The following is a 19,752-nucleotide window of genomic DNA, read 5'->3' as shown; positions in this document are numbered from 1 at the left end:
AATCATTAGCTCCTCTAATTTACTCTTCCTGAAGATGATGCAAATGTTTCAAAAATAACAAGGAAAGAAAATGTTAAATTTAATTCTTTGTTGTTGTAACCAGTTGATTTATTTTATTAATTCTTGGGATTGGGCATCACTGTAATGGGGCAGGCAGTAATGGGGATGTAAGAAACAGGAAATTACAATCGCAAGCTGCAGAATTGGTCACACAAATTTCTGCTCAGGAGATTGAAGGAGAGGTTGTGCTTCTAAGAACCAAAGGCAGAGGGATAGGAACCATCTTTGCTGGCATGTCCAATTAGGCTTCACATTCAGCTATGGGGAGGCCCATTTATTGTCCATTCCAATTTGCCCCAGTAGTTTGGCTTTCTAAGTCACTTCAGAGGGCACCTAAGCATTAATAGACCAGATTGGAAAGGATGGCAGGTTTCCTTCCCTTTTAAAGAATTTTGATTGTAAAGCTCCCCTCTTTATTTTCCTTCTAATTTCCAACAGTGTGTCAACAGCACTTGAAATGTCATTTTCAGTCATCCTAGAACTGCTTTATTAATCTTTGAGTCTAAAAGAAACCATAAATCAAATGATTTTTTGTCATTTTAGGGATCCACAAGTTTCTGGACACTGGACTGGTCAGAGTTGGAGGAAGGAGCAACAGTAAAACATTGTCCCAAATTTTCTATGCAGGTGCTAAGAAAGCAGCCTAACTTCAAAAAAAATCTGCACAGGATATCTGAAAGGCGCATATACTACGGTGAGTTTGGCAAATGCATGTTTACAGTTTAGGTGCGTTCAGTTTGCAATCATTGGGTACAGAAAATAATTAAAATAGAAACTGACATTAGAAAGCATCCTTACTTTCAGGCGTATTGAGTAGAAATTATAACTTGCAATTATACAAAGATGGTGGTTTTTGATTTTCCTTCCTCTTTTGCCCAATGGTGTAAGCAGGAGGCCTGACAGGGTTGCAGGCAGTAATGCCATTGTTTATTAACAGCAACTTGCATTTATACAGCAGCTTTAAATGTAATAAAATGCCCTGTGGCACTTCACAAGTGCATTATTAATAAAAAGTTGATAATGTGTTACATATAGGCAGATGTTCACCATGGGTCTTAATACGGGGAGGGCGTTCAACAGAGCTAGCAGATTTCAGCAGCAGGGCAATATTGTGAGGGTGCACAGCTGGGAGGGGATGAACTTATGGAAGCTTTTCAACCTTAAAGCTCTTGAGAGATGGAAGAATCCACGAGTACCAGGCCAGATTGCAGCTTTTTCTGGCTGCAGTTAAAAATGCCTTTAAATGGCTGCCCCCTGACCTATATTGTCCCTATTTTGTAGGTGAGCTGAGGACGTAGTGATGATAGTGCTGCTCGACATAAGAATGCCATTGGACGTCCTGACAATGCAGTTGACCCCTTTTGAAATATTTCAGTTAGGCCTCCGCTTGTTTCTGGCAGGATGGGTGCCCATCTAAAATCAAGGTCAACCTGAAAACTAGTATATGTTGCCCCTTCAGCTGTAGAGTTCTCCCCAGGGCAACATTTATCCCTCAATCAACATCACTGAAACAGATTATCTGGCCATTTATTTCATTGCTGTTTATGGGACCTTTCTGTGCTGCATTTGCCGACATATTAGTGACTGCACTTCAGTCAAGCATTGTGGGGCGTCCAGAGAAAGTGGAAGGTTCTACATAAATGCAAGTTCTTTCTATCATAATACAGAATTTATTCCAAATGAAGAGTTTAAAACCACTTTACCTGTTCCTGGGGGACCCTGGATAATAGCAAGTTCTTTGGTTAGAGCTGTTTGCAGGGCTAGCATTTGGGATTCATCAAAGCTTAATTTCTCCTTCGAAGGCCATGTTCTAAAATCACGCACATTGAAATCACTGTTCCCCAATAAGCTCAAGTTAAAATGCAGTGAGCTGTTACTGATCAGGGATCTGCTGGACTTCTTTGGGGTGCTGAGGGCATTTTCTTTCATCAAAGGCTCGAGTGTATAGTTTTGATAACCATATGTTAGATATTTTGGTTCTGCAACATGAGTCTGGCACTGAACAATGTATTTCTGAAAGGGTAATTCATGGTCTTTAATCTCTTTAAGACCTTCCAGAACATGGCGGTAGGCTTCAAAGTATGCAGTTGTTTCAACCATTAGAAAAGAGTCCATCGACTTAATGTCCACAAGCTGATGTTGGCTTTCTTCCGTGAAGCTGAGTATGATGATACCGTCTCTCAGTTCTTCAATGCTTCTGTGTGCCACTGTCGCAAACAGCATAGTTTCAAAGTTATCTTTGGATAGGCAAAGGAAAGACCCAAACAACAGTCTCTTGGAACTTTCCCATCGAACGAACTTAAGCAAGTTTCTATTAAACTGAACCCGGTAGAAGACACCACTACGTGTGCACAGTGGGCCGAGTATATGCACATCAAAATAAATTCTGATGTCATCTATTTGCTTCTTCTTTAGATCCTTCTGGTCATAAGTCAACAATTTTGAAATGCCATCTCTTAATGGCCGAACAAAGTCTTCACGGAGCAGCCGAAAGTGTATGTCAAGGTATGTGGCAGTGTCTGGATATTTTCCAGTGACGATATTTGGTCTTACATAAGGCTTATTGATTAAATGGATGTCATCATAGGTTGGATATATTGGAATACGTCTAAAATCTTCCACCTCAGGCCCAGTGAAGTAAGTGTAGGTATCAGATTTCAATGTCCCATCTCGCTTCTTTTCCAGCAGAATCGCAACCCTCAAGTGCAAGTTTTGTAAGCTCTTCTCAGTTTCTCTCGAGACAGCAATGCCAATCGACTGCAGGTAGTTTGAAGTCGTCTGCACCAATGCAGTTAGAACAGACACGTCCAAAAAAGCACTCGCAGGGTAGACAGTAATCAGCTCACAGAGCAATTCTATTGTAGAAGCAAGGTGAGCAGAGCTTTCCAAATGTGCCTCTGGCAACACTTCTGTCTTAGCACTGATGACAAATGTAGGAAGGATATTTTTCAAAAACATGGAGTCCTTGATCAACTCTAGCACATGATGTAAATTCTGCCGGTTGGATTTGCATTGGAATACTGAAGTAAGAACTTTCAGAAAGGACACGATTAAGTTTCTGTCAGGATTGGCCTGGTTTAAGAACTCTTTCAGACCACTTCTTGGAGCGGCCAACTTTATTATAACATCTGCTGGATCCATCTCAGCCAGTCTCCCAAGTTCTCGGCTGTCTATCCTCCATGGCTTGTAATAAACAGGGTTACTGGATTCAGCTGCAGGAGGTCTACTGCAAGGCTTCTGGTTAGTTCTACAATTTTGTGTGAAGTTATATTGTCGCTGGTTGACACGTGTTTGACTCCCAGGTCGATTGTAACGTGTCTGTGAATGGCTTTCATGGGTTGTTTGAGGGTTCTCTCTGCACATTCCTCGAAAAGGTTGTCTGCCTGTAATTGCGACATTAGGAAGAAAAACAGAATATTTTATGCTGCCAAATTTGTAGTCATTATGAAATTATGATGCTACAACACTCAAGATGCTCAACGCCACCCAGGACAAAGCAATTGACTTGACTGGCAGCCCACCCACCAGCTTAAACATTCACTCCTCCTACCACCAGCAAACGGTGGCTGCAATGCATACCACTTACAAGCTGCACTGCAGCAACTCACCAAGTTCTTTAACAGCGCAGTGGTTAGCACTGCAGCCTCATAGCTCCAGGGACCCGGGTTCAATTTTGGGTACTGCCTGTGCAGAGTTTGCAAGTTCTCCCTGTGACTGTGTGGGTTTTCACCGGGTGCTCCAGTTTCCTCCCACTGCCAAAGACTTGCAGGTGATAGGTAAATTGGCCATTGTAAATTGCCCCTAGTGTAAGTAGGTGGTAGGGAATATGGGATTACTATAGGGTTAATATAAATGGGTGGTTGTTGGTCGGCACAGACTCAGTGGGCCGAAGGGCCTGTTTCAGTGCTGTATCTCTAAATATAAAATAAAAATAAATAAAATATAAATAGCACCTCTCAAACCCACAGCTTCTAACGCCTCGAAGAAAAAAAGCAGCAAGTGCATGGTAACACCATCACCCCTAAGTCACACACCATTTCATCCTAAATAGATAATTGCCATTCCCTCATCATTGCTGGGTCAAAATTCTAAAACTCCCTACCTACAGAATTGTAGGAACACCTTCACCACACAGATTCAAGCAAGTCAAGAAGAAAACCTATTATTATCTTCTCCAGGGCAACTAGATGGGCAATAAATGAGAGCCCTGCCAACGACATCCATATCCCAAGAATTGTTTTTTTAAAGATAACAGAATATGTATCTTCCATTTTAGCTTTGGTCTTATTGAAGCAAAACCACTATCAGGCGGAAATTTCTGTGTCTTTACTGTAAGTACCAAATATCAGAATATTTCACTGAAACGCCAGAAATGAAGAACAGTGTATAGTTTACATCTGTAACCATTACACTGAGTGCAAGAGATCGTTCAGATCAGTGTATAAATGCACCATAAAATCCGTGAAGGTGAAACTTGTACACTCAAAGTTATGGCATAGTCTACTTTTGGTAATTAAAGATTTTTTTCACTTGAAATAAATAACCCAATAAATTGAATTAGGCAACATTAGAATCATGCAGACCCCACCTGCCAAGAATGAGGCACATATATTTCGCCACATGGACATTAAATTTTAAAATTGTTTCTGGAGTAAAGAAAGAACTTGCTTTTTAAAAGAAAGCAACAACAGACCCTTGACTGGAAAGACATTTGTGTATTTACAGACAGTGCTTAAAAGGGACAAAAGACCATTTCTTGACACATTCAATGGACTTTGATTACCAGACCTTGAGGGTGGAGGAGATTGCATTCCAGGTTGACTGCTAAGATGGCCGAATACACAAACAGACGTGGTCACACACACCCAGTCACATGACTAACCTGCTGGGCAACCTGAGTTTTTTGAATTTGAACTTGCCACAGAAGTTTTAAAGACAGAAAGCTGTTTCTGGACTGAAAAGACCTCTGTCCTGACTGCTCTCATCTTGCTCTCACCAGCTTCAGAATCCATTGAAGACATATGAACCAGCAAGAGAGAAAAGTCTCCTACAGTGAACAAGGTTTAAGAAGAATACTAGGCCCCAATGAAAAGCAAGATCTACCGACAAGCAAATACTACAGCGGGCTTGAAGCACAATAACAAAAACTGCCTCAAAGCTCTCTACTTGATTTTTCTTTGCTCTTTTCTGTCTCTATTTGCGTGTGCGTATTGCATATGCATGTTAGTGCGGGGCACGGGTTGTATCCATAGATGTTAACCGAATTAGAGTTTAAGTTTTAATAAATTTCACTTTTCTTCTTTAAACCTAAGAAAGTCTGTTAATGCTCATTTCTTTGCCTTATATTTGGAAAGCAGTGAACAAGGATTTACCAAGGGCGAGCTCAAACACAGTGTGGTTAAAACAAAACCCTGTTACAATAAGACCAGGTGAAGGCTGAGAAAGACCCCAGACACCTTTCTCACCTGGTCATAACAATAGCAAAGTGTGAATTAAGTGCTAAAGAAATCAGATCATTTGAATGAACAAAGAGCAGACTGCTCTTCCAGCCCTTCTGTTGCATTCTTTGCCAGCATACAAATGAAAGCCTATTGGCTGATAGGGAAAAAGGTATCAGAGATGAGGGCAAGATTGCTTAAGTGTCAGCCATGGCTCAATGGTAACATGCTTGGCTCTGAGTCAGAAAGTTGTGGATTCAAGCATGCTGGAGTTACTTGAGCACATAATCCAGGTTGACATTTTAGTGGTTCTCAAACTGTGGTCCATGGACCCATGCTGGTCCAAAATGCAAGTCAATGATGTGGTTGTGCAACATGTTACACAACTAGACCGGCTCCCATGTGCGTGGCACGAGTCGTCGTAAGCGCAAGCAACAACAATGCAGTTTTATAAGCAGGATTTATGTTACCATTACAATGTACAACTGCAAGTGTAAATTTGGGGCTGAAAACAAAGAGGAACTGGCTGAACATGGAGCCCGACACAAGACTGAAGCTTGGAACCAGACATCACCTGATTGGTGCCTCATCAAAAACAGCATCATTCTTCCCATGAATTCAGATGAGTTCTTTGCAGTGACAAGCAAGTGGGGTCTTTTGCCTCACCTAAGCGATCCATGGATGAAAATGTTTGAGAACCACTGTTTTAGTGCAGTGCATGGTTGGAGGTGCTGTCCTTCGGATAAGATGCCAAAGCGCAGCTTGTCTGCTCTCTCAAGCAGGCATAAAAAAATCCCATGCACAATTGAAATAAGTGCAGGGTGTTCTCCTGGTGTCCTGGCCAATACTTAGGCTGTGTTTGCTGACAATGCAACCACTAGGTGGCACAGTACTTGCACATGCAGAAATGCAGGCTCTTCAACTGGAACATCAGTGTCTGTGACGTTCAGGCTGCTGCCAGGATTAAAGAGGGGGCTGCTCAATTTATCACAGGAAATGCTTATGGCTAGATCGTTCTAGCAAACTAACCTTATAGTAAGTTGGATGGAAGCCCAGTAATATGCTATGTAGTTATAGGATACTAATTGCAATCCTCAGATCCATTTAACATTCCAGTAATCCTATTAAATACAATTTTATGATTGAATTTCATTGGAAGATAGTGAATTGGCACCCCAATGGAAAAGAAAATCGGGCAGAGTATAAAATATGCTGCCAATTTGTTATCATGATTCGTTTATATGACTGACCAGGACTGATTTCACCCGAATGCAGCTGCTAGCTCCCGCCCCACTAGCCGCTCTCCTCCCTCGGCAACTTGCTTTCTCCCCCTCCTTCCTACCGGCCGCTTCCCCCCTGCAGCCTCTCGCTCCAGACCTCGCTGCTCCCCCCACTTCCCTGACCGATTATTAAACACATACTTTGGTTCTGTCTTCAATTAAACACATTCTTTGGTTCTGTATTCACAAAGGAGGACACAAATAACCTCGCAGAAATGTTAGGAAACCAAAGGTCTAATGAGAGGGAGGAACTGAAGGAAATCAGTATTAGTTAAAAAAAAAAAGTGCTAGGGAAATTAATGGGTTAAAGGCTGACAAATCCCCAGGGCCTGATAATCTACATCCCAGAGTACGAAAGGAAGTGGCCCTGGAAATAGTGGATGCATTGGTGATCATCTTCCAAAATCCTATAGACTCTGGAGCAGTTCCTACAGATTGGAGGGTGGCAAATGTAACCCCACTATTTAAAAAAGGAGGGAGAGAAAAAACAGGGAATTACAGACCAGTTAGCCTTACATCAGTAGTGGGGAAAATGCTAGAGTCTATTATCAAGGATGTGACAACAGAACACTTAGAAAGCAAAAACGGGATTGGGCAAAGTCAGCATGGGTTTATAAAAGGGAAGTCATGCTAAACAAATCTACTGGAGCTTTTTGAAGATGTAACTAGTAGACTAGATAAGGGAGAACCAGTGGATGTGGTGTATTTGGATTTTCAGAAGGCTTTTGATAAGGTCCCACCTAAGAGGTTAGTGTACAAAATTAAAGCACCTGGGATTAGGGATAATATAAAGGTATGGATTGAAAATTGGTTGACAGACAGGAAACAGAGAGTAGGAATAAACGAGTCATTTTCCGGGTGGCGGGAATGCCTAGTGGGGTACTGCAGGGACCAGTGCTTGGGCCCCAGCTATTCACAATATATATTAATGACTTGGGTGAGGGAACTAAGTGTAACATTTCCAAATTTGCAGACGACACAAAGCTGGGGGGAATGTGAGCTGTGAGGATGCTGCAAAGAGGCTCCAATGTGATTTGGACAAGTTGGGTGAGTAGGCAAATGCATAGCAGATGCAGTATAATGTGGAAAAATTATCTGAATGGTGATACATTGAGAAAGGGGGAGGTACAACGAGACCTGGGTGTCCTTGTACACCAGTCGCTGAAAGCAAGCATTCAGGTGCAGCAAGCAATGAGGAAGGTGAATGGTATGTTGGCCTTCATTGCGAGAGGATTTGAATACAGGAGCAAGGATGTCTTACAGCAGTTATACAGGGCCTTGGTGAGACCACATCTGGAGTATTGTGTGCAGTTTTGGTCTCCTTATCTGAGGAAGTATGTTCTTGCCTTGGAGGGAGTGCAAAGAAGATTTACTAGGCTGATTCCTGGGATGGCAGGATTGACGTATGAGGAGAGAATGGGTTGACTAGGCCTCTATTCCCTAGAGTTTAGAAGAATGAGAGGGGATCTCATAGAAACCTATAAAATTCTAACATGACTAGACAGGCTAGATGCAGGGAGGATGTTCCTGATGGCTGGGGAGTCCAGAACCAGGGGTCACAGTCTCGGGATACAGGGTATGCCATCTAGAACCAAAATGAGGAGAAATTTCTTCACTCAGAGGGTGGTGAACCTGTGAAATTCTCTACCGTAGAAGGCAATGGAGGCCAAGTCATTAAATATATTCAAGAAGGAGATAGATATATTTCTTAATGCCAAAGGGATCAAGGGATATGGGGAGAAAGCAGGAACAGGGTACTGAATTAGATGAACAGCCATGATCTTTTTCGAATGGCAGAGCAGGCCCGAAAGGCCGAATGGCCTACTCCTGCTCCTATTTTCTATATTTCAAGTTCCCCGCTCCCGGCACCCCACTCTCAGGTCGCTCGCTCCCCCGCTTCCCTGCCCCCCCAGCTTCCCCCCACCCCCACCAGACGCTAGCACCAGGCCACACCGCTTCCCTCCTCTCGGCCACTCGCTCCCACATTTCATCGGTCACCATGCGCCACCCGAAGAAGCAAAGCGGGCCGCACGGGGTAACGGAGCGACGTCGGAACGAGTGGTCGAGAGGAGGGAAGTGGCCCAGCCTGGGGGAGGTGGGTGCGCGGGGAAGCGGGGAGTGAGCGGCCGGAGAGCGGGGTGGCACAAAGCGAGGGACAATCGGCCAGGGGAGTGGTGGGGGGGCAGAAGCGAAGTCTGGAGTGAGTGGATGAGAGGAGGAAGCATCAAGGCCTGGAGCGAGTTGCCAAGGGGGGTGAGCGGCTAGTGGGGTGGGAGTGAGTGATGGGGATCGAGCTCCAGCCTCAAGGTCTCCCATTCAGCCGCTTCCTCCAGCTGAGTGGGGGGCTGGATACCCGATGACACTTTATTGTGCATGCGTGAAGATGGACCTGGCGTGGATACGCTATGACGTTGGTATTGCGCGATGACGTTATCCCACGCATGCACCACTAAGTCCTGGCAAGATTTAGCTGTGCATGCACGCAGCTTGGCACACCTTGATGACGTCAGTGGACTGGTGCATTGTCAGGAATCACTTTGCAATACTTATCACTTAGCCAAAACCACTTGAACAATGACCTGGTCATTATCGCATTGCTGTTTGTGGAAACTTACTGTGAGCAATTTAACTGCGATGTTTCCTACAGAACAACAGGGACTACACTTCAAAAACGTACTTAATTGGCTGTAAAGTGTTTGCGATATCTTGAGTTCATGAAAGGTGCAAGTTCTTTCTTTTTTTAATTTCAAATTATTTTGTGGTTTATAGCAAAAAGTTAAGCTTTTAACTCCTTACTAGCAATACTTTCATATTTTGTGCGGTTCCTTCCCATCCTCAAATATCCAAGTTACATAGCCCACCCCTTGCTGACCTCGTGGTTCCTGCTGTCTTTGGGTCTCATTCTCCATGCTACTTTCTCTGAAGCAGTCGAGTAGGTTAGGCTGACTTCCATGGAGCTTGAGATTTCTCCTCTGATGTTCTGATTGGTCACGCCGCTCAAACCTAATCTTTGTGGAGGTCGTGAACATATTTTGCACTTGTTGCGGGTACCTTCCTTGGTGCTTATTTCTCTGTCCTGGAATTTAAAAATAAAAAGATAGCTTAGTTCCTTGCCAGCAACACCCATACTCTAAGTTTTAAAGTAACAGAATATGTATCTTCCATTTTAATTTTGGCCTTATTGAAGCAAAATCACTATCAGTGGGAGTTTCTATACCTTTCATGTAAGTACCAAATATCAGAATATTTCACTGAAACACCAGAAATGCAGAATAGTGCAGAGCTTACATCTGTAACTGTTGCACTGGGTGCAAGAGACAGTTCAGATCAGTGCATAAGTCAATCATAAAATCCGTGAAGGTGGTACTTATATATTCAAAGTTATGGTATCGGCTACTCTTGATAATTAAAATTTTAGCACTAAAAAAAAATTATCCTATAAATTTAGTTAATTCACACTTTTTCTCTGTTGCTTAAGTGCTGAAGAAATCATCAGATCATTCGAATGAACGAAGAGCAGACTGCTCTTCCAGCCCTTCTGTCACATTCTTTGCCAGCATACAAGTGAAAGCCCATAGGCTGATCAGCAATCCCTCCTTCATCTCTGATATTTTCCTAAGTGTCAGCTGTGGCTCAGTGCTAGTACTCTTGGCTCTGAATCAGATGGCTGTGGGTTCAAGTCCCACTTCAGATACTTGAGCACATAATTGAGGTTAACATTTTAGTGCAGTACTCTGTTGGAGGTACTGGTCTTCGGACGAGACGCTAAGTGCAGCTCTGTCTATTCTCTCAGGTGTGCATAAAAAAAAAATCCCACATCACAATTGGAAGAGCATAGGAGTTCTCCCCAGTATCCTGACCAATATTTATCACTGAGCCAACACCACTTTAACAGGTGATCTGGTCATTGCTGTTTGCTGGAGCTTGCTGTATGCAAACTGACGCCCATGTTTCCTACATTACAATAGTGATTACACTCTTAAAAAAATACTTAATTGGCTGTAAAGTGCTTTGCGATATCTTGAGTTCATGAAAGGTGCAAGTTCTTTCTTTTTTTAATTTCAAATTATTTTGTGGTTTATAGCATTATAGAAATGCAAGCTCTTTTTTTCTTAGGTTTTTAATTATTTTATGGATTATGTAAATGTTTAAATGTTTACCTCTTTTAATATTAGCATTCTATACGGTTCCTTCTCACCCTCAAATTTCCAAGTTACATAGCCCAACCCTTGCTGACCTTGTGGTTTCTGCTGTTTTTGGGTCTCATTCTCCGTGCTACTTTCTCTGAAGCCGTCGAGCAGGTTAGGCTGACTTCCATGGTGCTTGGGATTTCTCCTACGATGTTCAGATTGGTCACGCCGCTGAAACATATCCTTTACGGGGACGGTCGTGGATCTATTTTGCACGTGTTGTGGGTGCCTTCCTTGCTGCGGGTGCCTTCCTTGCTGCCCATCCCTGTGTCCTGGAATTTAAAAATAAAAAAGATAGCTTAGCTCAATGTCATACAGGTATCCAAAAGGATTGAAAAGGGAAAAAAAGAGATCCAATTTTAGACCAGCCATATTAGTTGAGACACAGAATGGGTGAAGGGCTTGGAGGAGGGATTCATTTATCTCCCCTGCTCTAGGTAGAAACACTGCCAGGAAAGTAAGACACAATGGCCGGAATTTTACGCCCCCCCAAAGGGCGGGTCGGTGGTGGGGGGGGGGGGGGAGGGGTGGGGTGGGTGTAAAATGGAGTGGGAGGTTTGGGGGGCCCTTCCCGACCCACTCCCGCCTTCACCGCCATTTTATGTGAGGTGGCAGCGGTGAAAACTGGCCCGTCCACCCCAGGCCAATCGTGGCCATTTAACAACCACTTAAGAGCTCTGCCCACCAGCACGGGGCCCCAAAAAATTACCTTCTCCGGGGCAGTCCTTCCTCTTCAGTCGGGTTGCAGTCCCAGCAGTGGCCACCGCTCCCGGCGGTGCTGCTGGGACTAACAGCTGTCAGCCCACTGATTGGCCGGCAGCTCCATAAGGTGGGACTTCCTGCCTCAATGAGGTGGAATTCCTGCCTCAGACCAGGTAAGGGCCTGGGAACTGTAAAATGCAGTCCGGATCCCCAGACCAGGCAGAGGCGGGATCGCCACCGGTGGACAGCTCCCATCCGCCGAAAATAAAATTCCAGCCAATGATATGAAAAGCTAATTGAAATCTGGATCACTTGCTCCCTAATTACTGTGGATGCTCAGGGTCAATTTAAATTTTCAAGATTGAGGGCAACAGATGTTTGTTGGGTGAGGGCATCACGGATATGGAGGAAAGGCAGGCAAATGGAATTGAAATACAGTTCAGTCATAATCTGATTGCATGTCAAACAGGCTCAGGAGGATGAATGGCTTACTCCTTTGTTACTATGTTGGCCTGTAAACAAAATAAATGCAAAGGAAGCTCTAAGTGCTGCAACAGAAATGGTAAGCGGGTGCCTACGAAACATGCATTTGGTGTTACTTGAATAGAAAAATAGCAAGGTCACAGGACCAGGAGTCTGCAACATAAACAATACTATCAGCAATTTAAGTTGTTACATGTTCAGTTTTAGGAAGAGTTGCACAAGATAGGGGACAGGGAAACACCATTAGAACCAACAAACCCAGTCTCTCTCTAATCTGCATGCAACATACCCTACTTTACCCTCCACCCAATCCACTTAAATCTCTTGAGGGAAACAAATAGGTAAAACTTCCAAAACAAAGCTAATGTTTTTCCCAAGTCCCAAGAGGATCACAGATTACCATGTGACTCATCCATGGTCCCCAGTAGTGCTGAAAACATGGGCCCGGATTTTGCAGTCAGCGGTGAAGTGACAGTGCTCTCAGTTGATCTCGAAGCTGCCCGTAAAGATCTCGTGATCTCTGTGGCATAAATTTCATCATTCCCAAAGTTAATTTAATTCTGGGGCTAGCTATAGGGGATCTCTGCATCCAGCAACAGTACTGTCATCAAGCGATCCCACAACCAATGGATCAGATCAAAGCTCTGCAGCCCTGCCACACCCTGTCATGAATGGTGGTGGACAATTAAACAACTAACCGAAGGAGGAGGCTCCACAAATATCCCCATCCTCAATTTTGAAGAAGCCCAGCACATTAGTGCAAAAGAAAAGGCTGAAGCATTTGCGACCATCTTGAGCCAGAAGTGACAAGTGGATGATCCACCCTGGCCTCCTCCTGAGGTCCCCAGCATCACAGATGCCAGTCTTCAACCAATTTGATTCACTCCATGTGATATCAAGAAACGGTTGAAGGCACTGGATACTGCAAAGGCTATGGGTCCTGACAACATCCGTCTGTAGTACTGAAGACTTGTGCTGCAGAACTAGCCGCACCCCAAGCCAAGCTGTTCCAGTATAGCTACAACATTGGCATCTACCCAACAATGTGGAAAATTGCCCAAGTATGTCCTGTCCACAAAAAGCAAGAAAAATCCAATCCGACCAATTACCGCTGTCACTCCTGTCTCACAGTTCAGGGTTGGCCCTTCAAAAGACTTCTATCAGGTCAGCTTTTAATCCCTAACTTCAAGTCTCTCTTCCTTACTGTAACCCTACATTGCTGGCAACAGCCTGTGCAATCTATGTTGCCTCTACATCCTTCCTATAATGGAATGGCCAGAACTGCAGACAATAGTGCAGTCTTACTGTCAGCCTTGGCTCAGTGGTAACACTCTCACCACTGTGGCCCCACCCCACACCCCCGCCACCCTCCCCAAGTTTGAAAGTTGCAGGTTCAAGTCCCACTCCGAGAATTGAGCACAAAACCTGCTGCACTCTAGTGCAGGAATTACTGCACTGTAAGAGTTGCTGTCTCTCTTTTAAATAAATTGTTAAACTCTGGCCCATCTGCTCTCTCAGGTGGATGTAAAAGATACAATGGCATTATTTCAAAGAGCGGGTGGTATTATTTCAAATATTTATCCCTCAACCAACATTACTATAAATGATTATCTGGTTATTATCTCATTGCTATTTCTGGGAACTTGCTGTGTGTAAATTGGCTGCAGGGTTTCCCTACTTTATAATAGCGATTACGCTTCAAAAGTACTTAATTAAATGAAAGCATCTTATAAAATACAGTGGAGCATTTCTCCATTCCAGGCATTCGAAATAAGCCAACTAGTCTTGAGTTTCAACCTTATAAATATTTTTGACAAATAGTTTGTCAACCAAACCAAAGTGGTTCTTTAAAAACAAAATTAAAAACACTTCCCCACCGCCCCCCCCTTCTCATGTTGTATAGTCCATTCCTTGCTCACCTCTTGGTTTTCCTTGAACATTTGCTTCTGGTGGTTCTTTATGACCACTCGCTGGACGGGAATGACTTCTAAAGTTCCTGGGCCCTCTAGCAGATTGACTCCCACCACTGGCTGCAGGGTGTCCAGAGGACCTGTGTGTGGAGCTGGAGTGGCTTTCAGCTTGCTCAAACACCAAAAGACCCTTGTCATTCCCATGCCTTCGCTCTTTTGAACGCCGCCGGTTTGGTTGCCTGCTGCTTGAAGTGTCAGCTCTTCTTTGTTGGCCGACAGGTTGCTGGTTTGCTTTGACTTTGGGACATAGTACAACAGGAGTTTTAATAGATTGCTTTTAACAGTTGCATTATAAATGTTGACCATTCTCCTTCCCTGACCTCAACTGCCCCAAGATGGGGGAGGGATGGAAGGGATAAGAGGCACACTGGGGTAGTTCTTGACTTTGGCCGATAGGGTGAAGGAAAACCAGCAGCTCATTTTGCATCTCTCCCGATTGAAGTTAATGGAAATAAAAATCAGGAGCAATGTAAAGTGGGATGCCAACTTGCTATTATCATTTTACACTACTGCACAAAGTCAAGATCCACCCTACTTTACATTAACAGCACTATATGGAGTGCGGCTGTTATTCTCTGATAAACAAAATGATGAGGATAATATTGCCAGATATGCAAGCAAGTTATATCAGGAGTACACTTTCACTTCTGCATATAGCTGAAATTATTATAAGCTAATTATCATGTTCCTTGCTTTTATACATTAAAAAGAAAACGATCCTATAATGTGAGGATTCCCAGAAAAATATAGTGGGAGTAATTCACAACGTCACCGGAAAATGCAAGGTGATCAAAGACAAGTACTCAAATGACAAAAATCAAACGGAAAAGCCGAGACACTGAACCCTGTTTGAATCATCAAGTATTTACATGATAGACAATTCAAGGGGTTCAGATGATTCATCAAAAATTGGGCCGGGTGTAAATTCACTGCAAGGACTCTCACTGGACTCCTTGATCCTACAGGCTCAGCTCTCCCACCTAAATCAAGAAGCTAGGTGAAACCAAAGTCCACTGCATTATAAACTTGATCAGCTGGCAAGTAGGAAATGTTCAAAAATGAACAATATTTTAACAGAACACAGTCTATTTAAATGGTGTATCGTCAAGTGTAAATGGGTTTAGCACCTCACAGACACAGTTTACACAAGACTTCAATCGCTGCTCTTTCTCAATAGGCCTTGCTTTAATGTCTCATTCAAAAGACGCCAACTCCAACAGTCCAGCACTCCCTCAGTACTGCACTGGAGTGTCAAAGTGGGATCTGAACCCGTAACCAAGGCGAAAGTGTTACCATTGTGCCACGGCTGACACAAGGACACTGGAGCCTTGTGAAGCAGACGTGCAAACAGATATCAGCACTCAACACACATGATTTACTCTTGAAAACAAAGGGACTTTGAGACTGGTTGAAAACCACATGAGGACGATGCTGATTTCTAATGTTATGGTCCAGGCATGATAAGTAAGCAAGTGGAACTGCTCATAAACAAAAGCCTGTTGAAGCTGGGAAAAAGAGCTATCATTGTGGGAGAGAAGTGGCAGAGCCCCAAATCCTGGTCTGTAAGGTCATAAGTTTATGTATACATGAGCCTGTATGGTGTAATCCATGTGAACGTGAGAAAATTTAACTAAAAAATAATCATGTAATAGAATAAGCATTGAGGATTAATCGAAGTCAGCGACTCCCTTTACTCTTGCATTTAAAGTAATTGGGAATCATATATTCCCGGGTTTGTCACTTCCCAGATGAATGACTGGGCTACATCAGATCTCTTATTGATTGGATATCATTTAAACAAATAAATTTTGTTAGTGTGTGGGATGCTTGTGCATAGCCAACATGAACTCTCTCTACACCAGAGATGTGTTATTTAATTTGTATCAATTCGAACTAGGTATGTTTTTGAAATTATCTTTTACATATTTACTACAATTAATACTTGGCAACTAAGTAACAATATCCATTTACAGTAGCTGATCTACATTTCATTTCCCAAGTAACTATGATATTTGAATTATTTTAAGTTGGATTTTCTGTTCATTTGTAAACAGGCAGTTTTGGAGCCAAGAACACAGAACTCTACAATTTACGAGCAAAACCCTCCATTTTTAAACAATGTGGTGTTTTTTTTTAGAAAACGTAAATAGATCATACTTGAAATTAAATCTTTTTGTGCACAAATCCCAAAGGGTAGAAAGTGTGACAAGATGATTGTGCGAGGACAAGACACTTGGACCCTCATTTTTCAACTGTTGTATTCTAAATGCCAGCTATAACACACAGACTAATCTCTCCAAAATTAGATATAAAGGGCTGGATTTTATGTTGGAGGTGGGGCTCCCGCCGCCAGGCCAAAAAGACAGGGTGGGGGGGTTTCCCCACCTCTGCATTTTTTCTGACATCCAGAGCACTCCTCTGTTCTTTTGGGGTCAAAGTTTAAGGAGGCAGGATCTCAGTTGCTTTAAACACATAATAGGGAGAGGGATCCTGCCTCCAAGAGCTGCCGGCCAATCAAAGGGAGCGGTGGCCACTACCGGTACTGCACAGGCCTCAGACACAGGCCCAGTGTTGGAACCCCAGACCCAAGGTGGGTGAGGCAGGTCCGCCGGGGCCGGTCCGGGGGAGGGGGGGTCCCGTGGAGTACTGTGGTTCCCAGGTTGGGGTGGGGTTCTCTGTGGGCCACAAATTGCCCACGAAGGAGGGACCCCCTCACTCCCAACAAGCCTGCAGGGAGGGCACCTTGTTTTCTAAGGCATCCTTCCCGTGCAGCAGTGGCCCCCTCCCAGCTTCTGGTAAATCCCAGTGGCAACAGGAAGAGGCCCTTAATTGTCCATCAATAGGCCACTTAAGGACCTATCCTGCCCCCAGGAAGATCGAGCCCGACAATTTTGGCATTAGGTTCCCTCCATTGCGGCCACTGCTGCTCTGATCCTCCGCACCGCACCCCCCACAGCCCCACCACAGAACCCGACATCGGGCTGGGTATAACATTCAGCCCAAAGCTGCTCATTTCAATGCTTTACTGTTCCTGATCAGTTGAAGTAAACAGAAGAGAGCTAGCATGGCGATGCTAAAATCTATACATATTTACATGATGCAATATTACACAAGATTTGGACTAACATCTAAAAAAGTTAATAATACAGAATATTGTTCTCTAAGCTGCATTCAATAGATTGATTCAGGGCCAATCTGGTAACCAAAATAACATCTGGATGTTAACACAGATAGCAAGGGAAGTAATACATCAAATGTAACTGATCCAATCATATTGGCTAATAGTGTAAAGCCATGTTGTTTGCTGACTACACAGGCAGTCCTTTGTCACATCTAAAAGGAAAGGCAGGAGTTCTTATCTGCTAACAGAAGAGCAACTATACTTTTACTCATCCAGTATTTACTTAATTGTAATTCGACTTTGCAACCTTACAAGGGATGTAACTTCACCACTGCAGCAGGATGATATATTAGGCATAATATTGTACAGCGAGCTCGCCACTGATATCGGACCCACCGGCCGTCCATGTCTCCGCTTTAAAGACATCAGCAAACGCGACATGAAGTCCTGTGACATTGATCACAAGTCGTGGGAGTCAGTTGCCAGCGTTCGCCAGAGCTGGCGGGCAGCCATAAAGGCGGGGCGAAAGTGTGGCGAGTCAAAGAGACTTAGCAGTTGGCAGGAAAAAAGACAAAAGCACAAGGGGAGAGCCAACTGTGTAACAGCCCCGACAAACAAATTTCCCTGCAGCACCTGTGGAAGAGCCTGTCACTCTAGAATTGGCCTTTATAGCCACTCCAGGCACTGCTCCACACACCACTGACCACCTCTAGGCGCTTACCCATTGTCTCTTGAGATAAGGAGGCCAAAGAAAGATTATGGTATAACTGTCCTGCCATAACATAGAGCAGAGTTCAACTTACCCTTGCGCCAATGGCACAGGAGACCCATAATATATAAAAAAGGTCACACAAAAAATTCTGATGGACTCAAAATAATTATTTCATGGTTTCTGAGTGCACTAATTACCTTCAGCACCCTTGTGCACTGCCTCCTTTCAACAATGCAAGTTCTGAATCACTGTGCCATGAGAAGTTTGCCAATTTACAGTTTAAAGATGAATGCTGTGTATGATGCATTTTAAGTTTTCCTTAAAATGTTTTGTGGTCTAAATTCATGCTACAATGCAAATATCTAATATACTCCAATATAACTTCAATTTAAAATGAATACCACAGAATGTCTTACCTGTCATTCCTGAGCCTTTCCCTGACTTCTGCAATTCCATTAACTGCCTGGACATCATAGACTGCAGTTGCTCTTCACGAGATGCCATTTGGCTGTCTCTCTTAACGATAAAGACAATTTATTCAACAACAGCAACTTGCATTTATCTAGCACCTTTAACATAGTGTTACAATCAGTTGAGAAGTCATCGAAAGCCTCCCCTCTTGTCTCTCTCCTTGTTTGGCCGCAACAGGTTTTATTTCTTTTAAACAGTGGCTATGCTTACCAATCCAGTGAGTGTTTAACCCTTTTATGTGCTATGATCATAAAGGAACCAATCAGACAGGTAAGAAAGAAGTTAGTTTATTGTACTTAAAACCAAAACCCGATCTAAATAAAGTAATAAACTACGCTCCAACTTTCAAATACACACAAACACACACACACAAGTAAGTTACAGAGTGAAAAAGAATAGATTGGCTGGATTAGAATCCAGAACAAATAAAAGAATATACAGTCTGTAGAGTCTGGTAATTCAGTTGTCTTCCGTGGTGAACCCGTGGTCCTGAGGTTTCTGGCTAGTAGAGTTCGCCACCTGGTTCAGGGTTTTCTTGGAGACACTGATGTAGATGCTTTTCTTTCCGGGGTCACTCAGAGTTATACAGCACAGAAATAGGCCGTTCGGCCCATCGTATCTGTGCCAGCCATCAAGCATCTATCTATTCTAATCCCATTTTCCAGCACTTGGCCTGTAGCCTTGTATGTTATGGCGTTTCACGTGCTCATCTAAATACTTCTTAAATGTTGTGAGGGTCCCTGCCTCTAACACCCCTTCAGGCAGTGTGTTCCAGATTCCAACCACCCACTGGGTGAAAAAAAATTTCCTCAAATCCCCACTAAACTTCCTGCCCCTTACATTAAATCTGTGCCCCCTGGTTATTGATCCCTCCCTGATGGGTAAAAGTTTCTTCCTATCTATCCTATCAATACCCTCATAATTTTGTATACCTCAATCAGGTCCCCCCTCAGCCTTCTCTGCTCTAAGGACAACAACCCTAGGCTATCCAGTCTCTCTTCATAGCTGAAATGCTCCAGCCCAGACAACATCCTGATGAATCTCCTCTGCACCCTCTCCAGTGCAATCACATCCTTCTTATAGTGTGGTGCCCAGAATTGTACACAGTACTCCAGCTGTGGCCTAACTAGTGTTTTATACAGCTCCATCATAACCTCCCTGCTCTTATATTCTGTGCTTCGGTAACAATGATAGACTTGGATATTTTGATGCCCACAGGCAGGGTTCAAACCTACAGGATTGCCTGGAGAGAGAGGCCGCCATTTGGGTCCTGCACTGGTCAAAAACAGGTGTTTGTCTGCTGTAACGAGAAGAAACTGCAAGTT

At 43.6% G+C, this 19,752-nt stretch overlaps 1 protein-coding gene across 1 annotated transcript in view; it reads right to left on the bottom strand.

Annotated features, from left to right (window-relative positions):
* The window catches only part of LOC137380549 (NFX1-type zinc finger-containing protein 1-like), an 87,880-nt gene that overhangs the window by 43,453 nt on the left and 24,675 nt on the right, over nucleotides 1-19,752 (bottom strand). The window contains exons 4-8 of the mRNA XM_068052533.1: nucleotides 18,373-18,472; nucleotides 14,073-14,360; nucleotides 11,016-11,240; nucleotides 9,651-9,854; nucleotides 1,764-3,443 (exon numbers count right to left, since the gene is read on the bottom strand). Coding sequence (XP_067908634.1) covers nucleotides 1,764-3,443; nucleotides 9,651-9,854; nucleotides 11,016-11,240; nucleotides 14,073-14,360; nucleotides 18,373-18,460 — 2,485 coding nt within the window. The 5' untranslated portion in view covers nucleotides 18,461-18,472. The remainder of the gene's footprint in view (nucleotides 1-1,763; nucleotides 3,444-9,650; nucleotides 9,855-11,015; nucleotides 11,241-14,072; nucleotides 14,361-18,372; nucleotides 18,473-19,752) is intronic.

The sequence above is a fragment of the Heterodontus francisci genome, chromosome 2 (genome assembly GCF_036365525.1).
Source record: "Heterodontus francisci isolate sHetFra1 chromosome 2, sHetFra1.hap1, whole genome shotgun sequence".
Classification (NCBI taxonomy): Eukaryota; Metazoa; Chordata; class Chondrichthyes; order Heterodontiformes; family Heterodontidae; genus Heterodontus; species Heterodontus francisci.
Note: the sequence above shows the minus strand (reverse complement) of the source record. Positions and strands in the feature narration are given on the sequence as shown.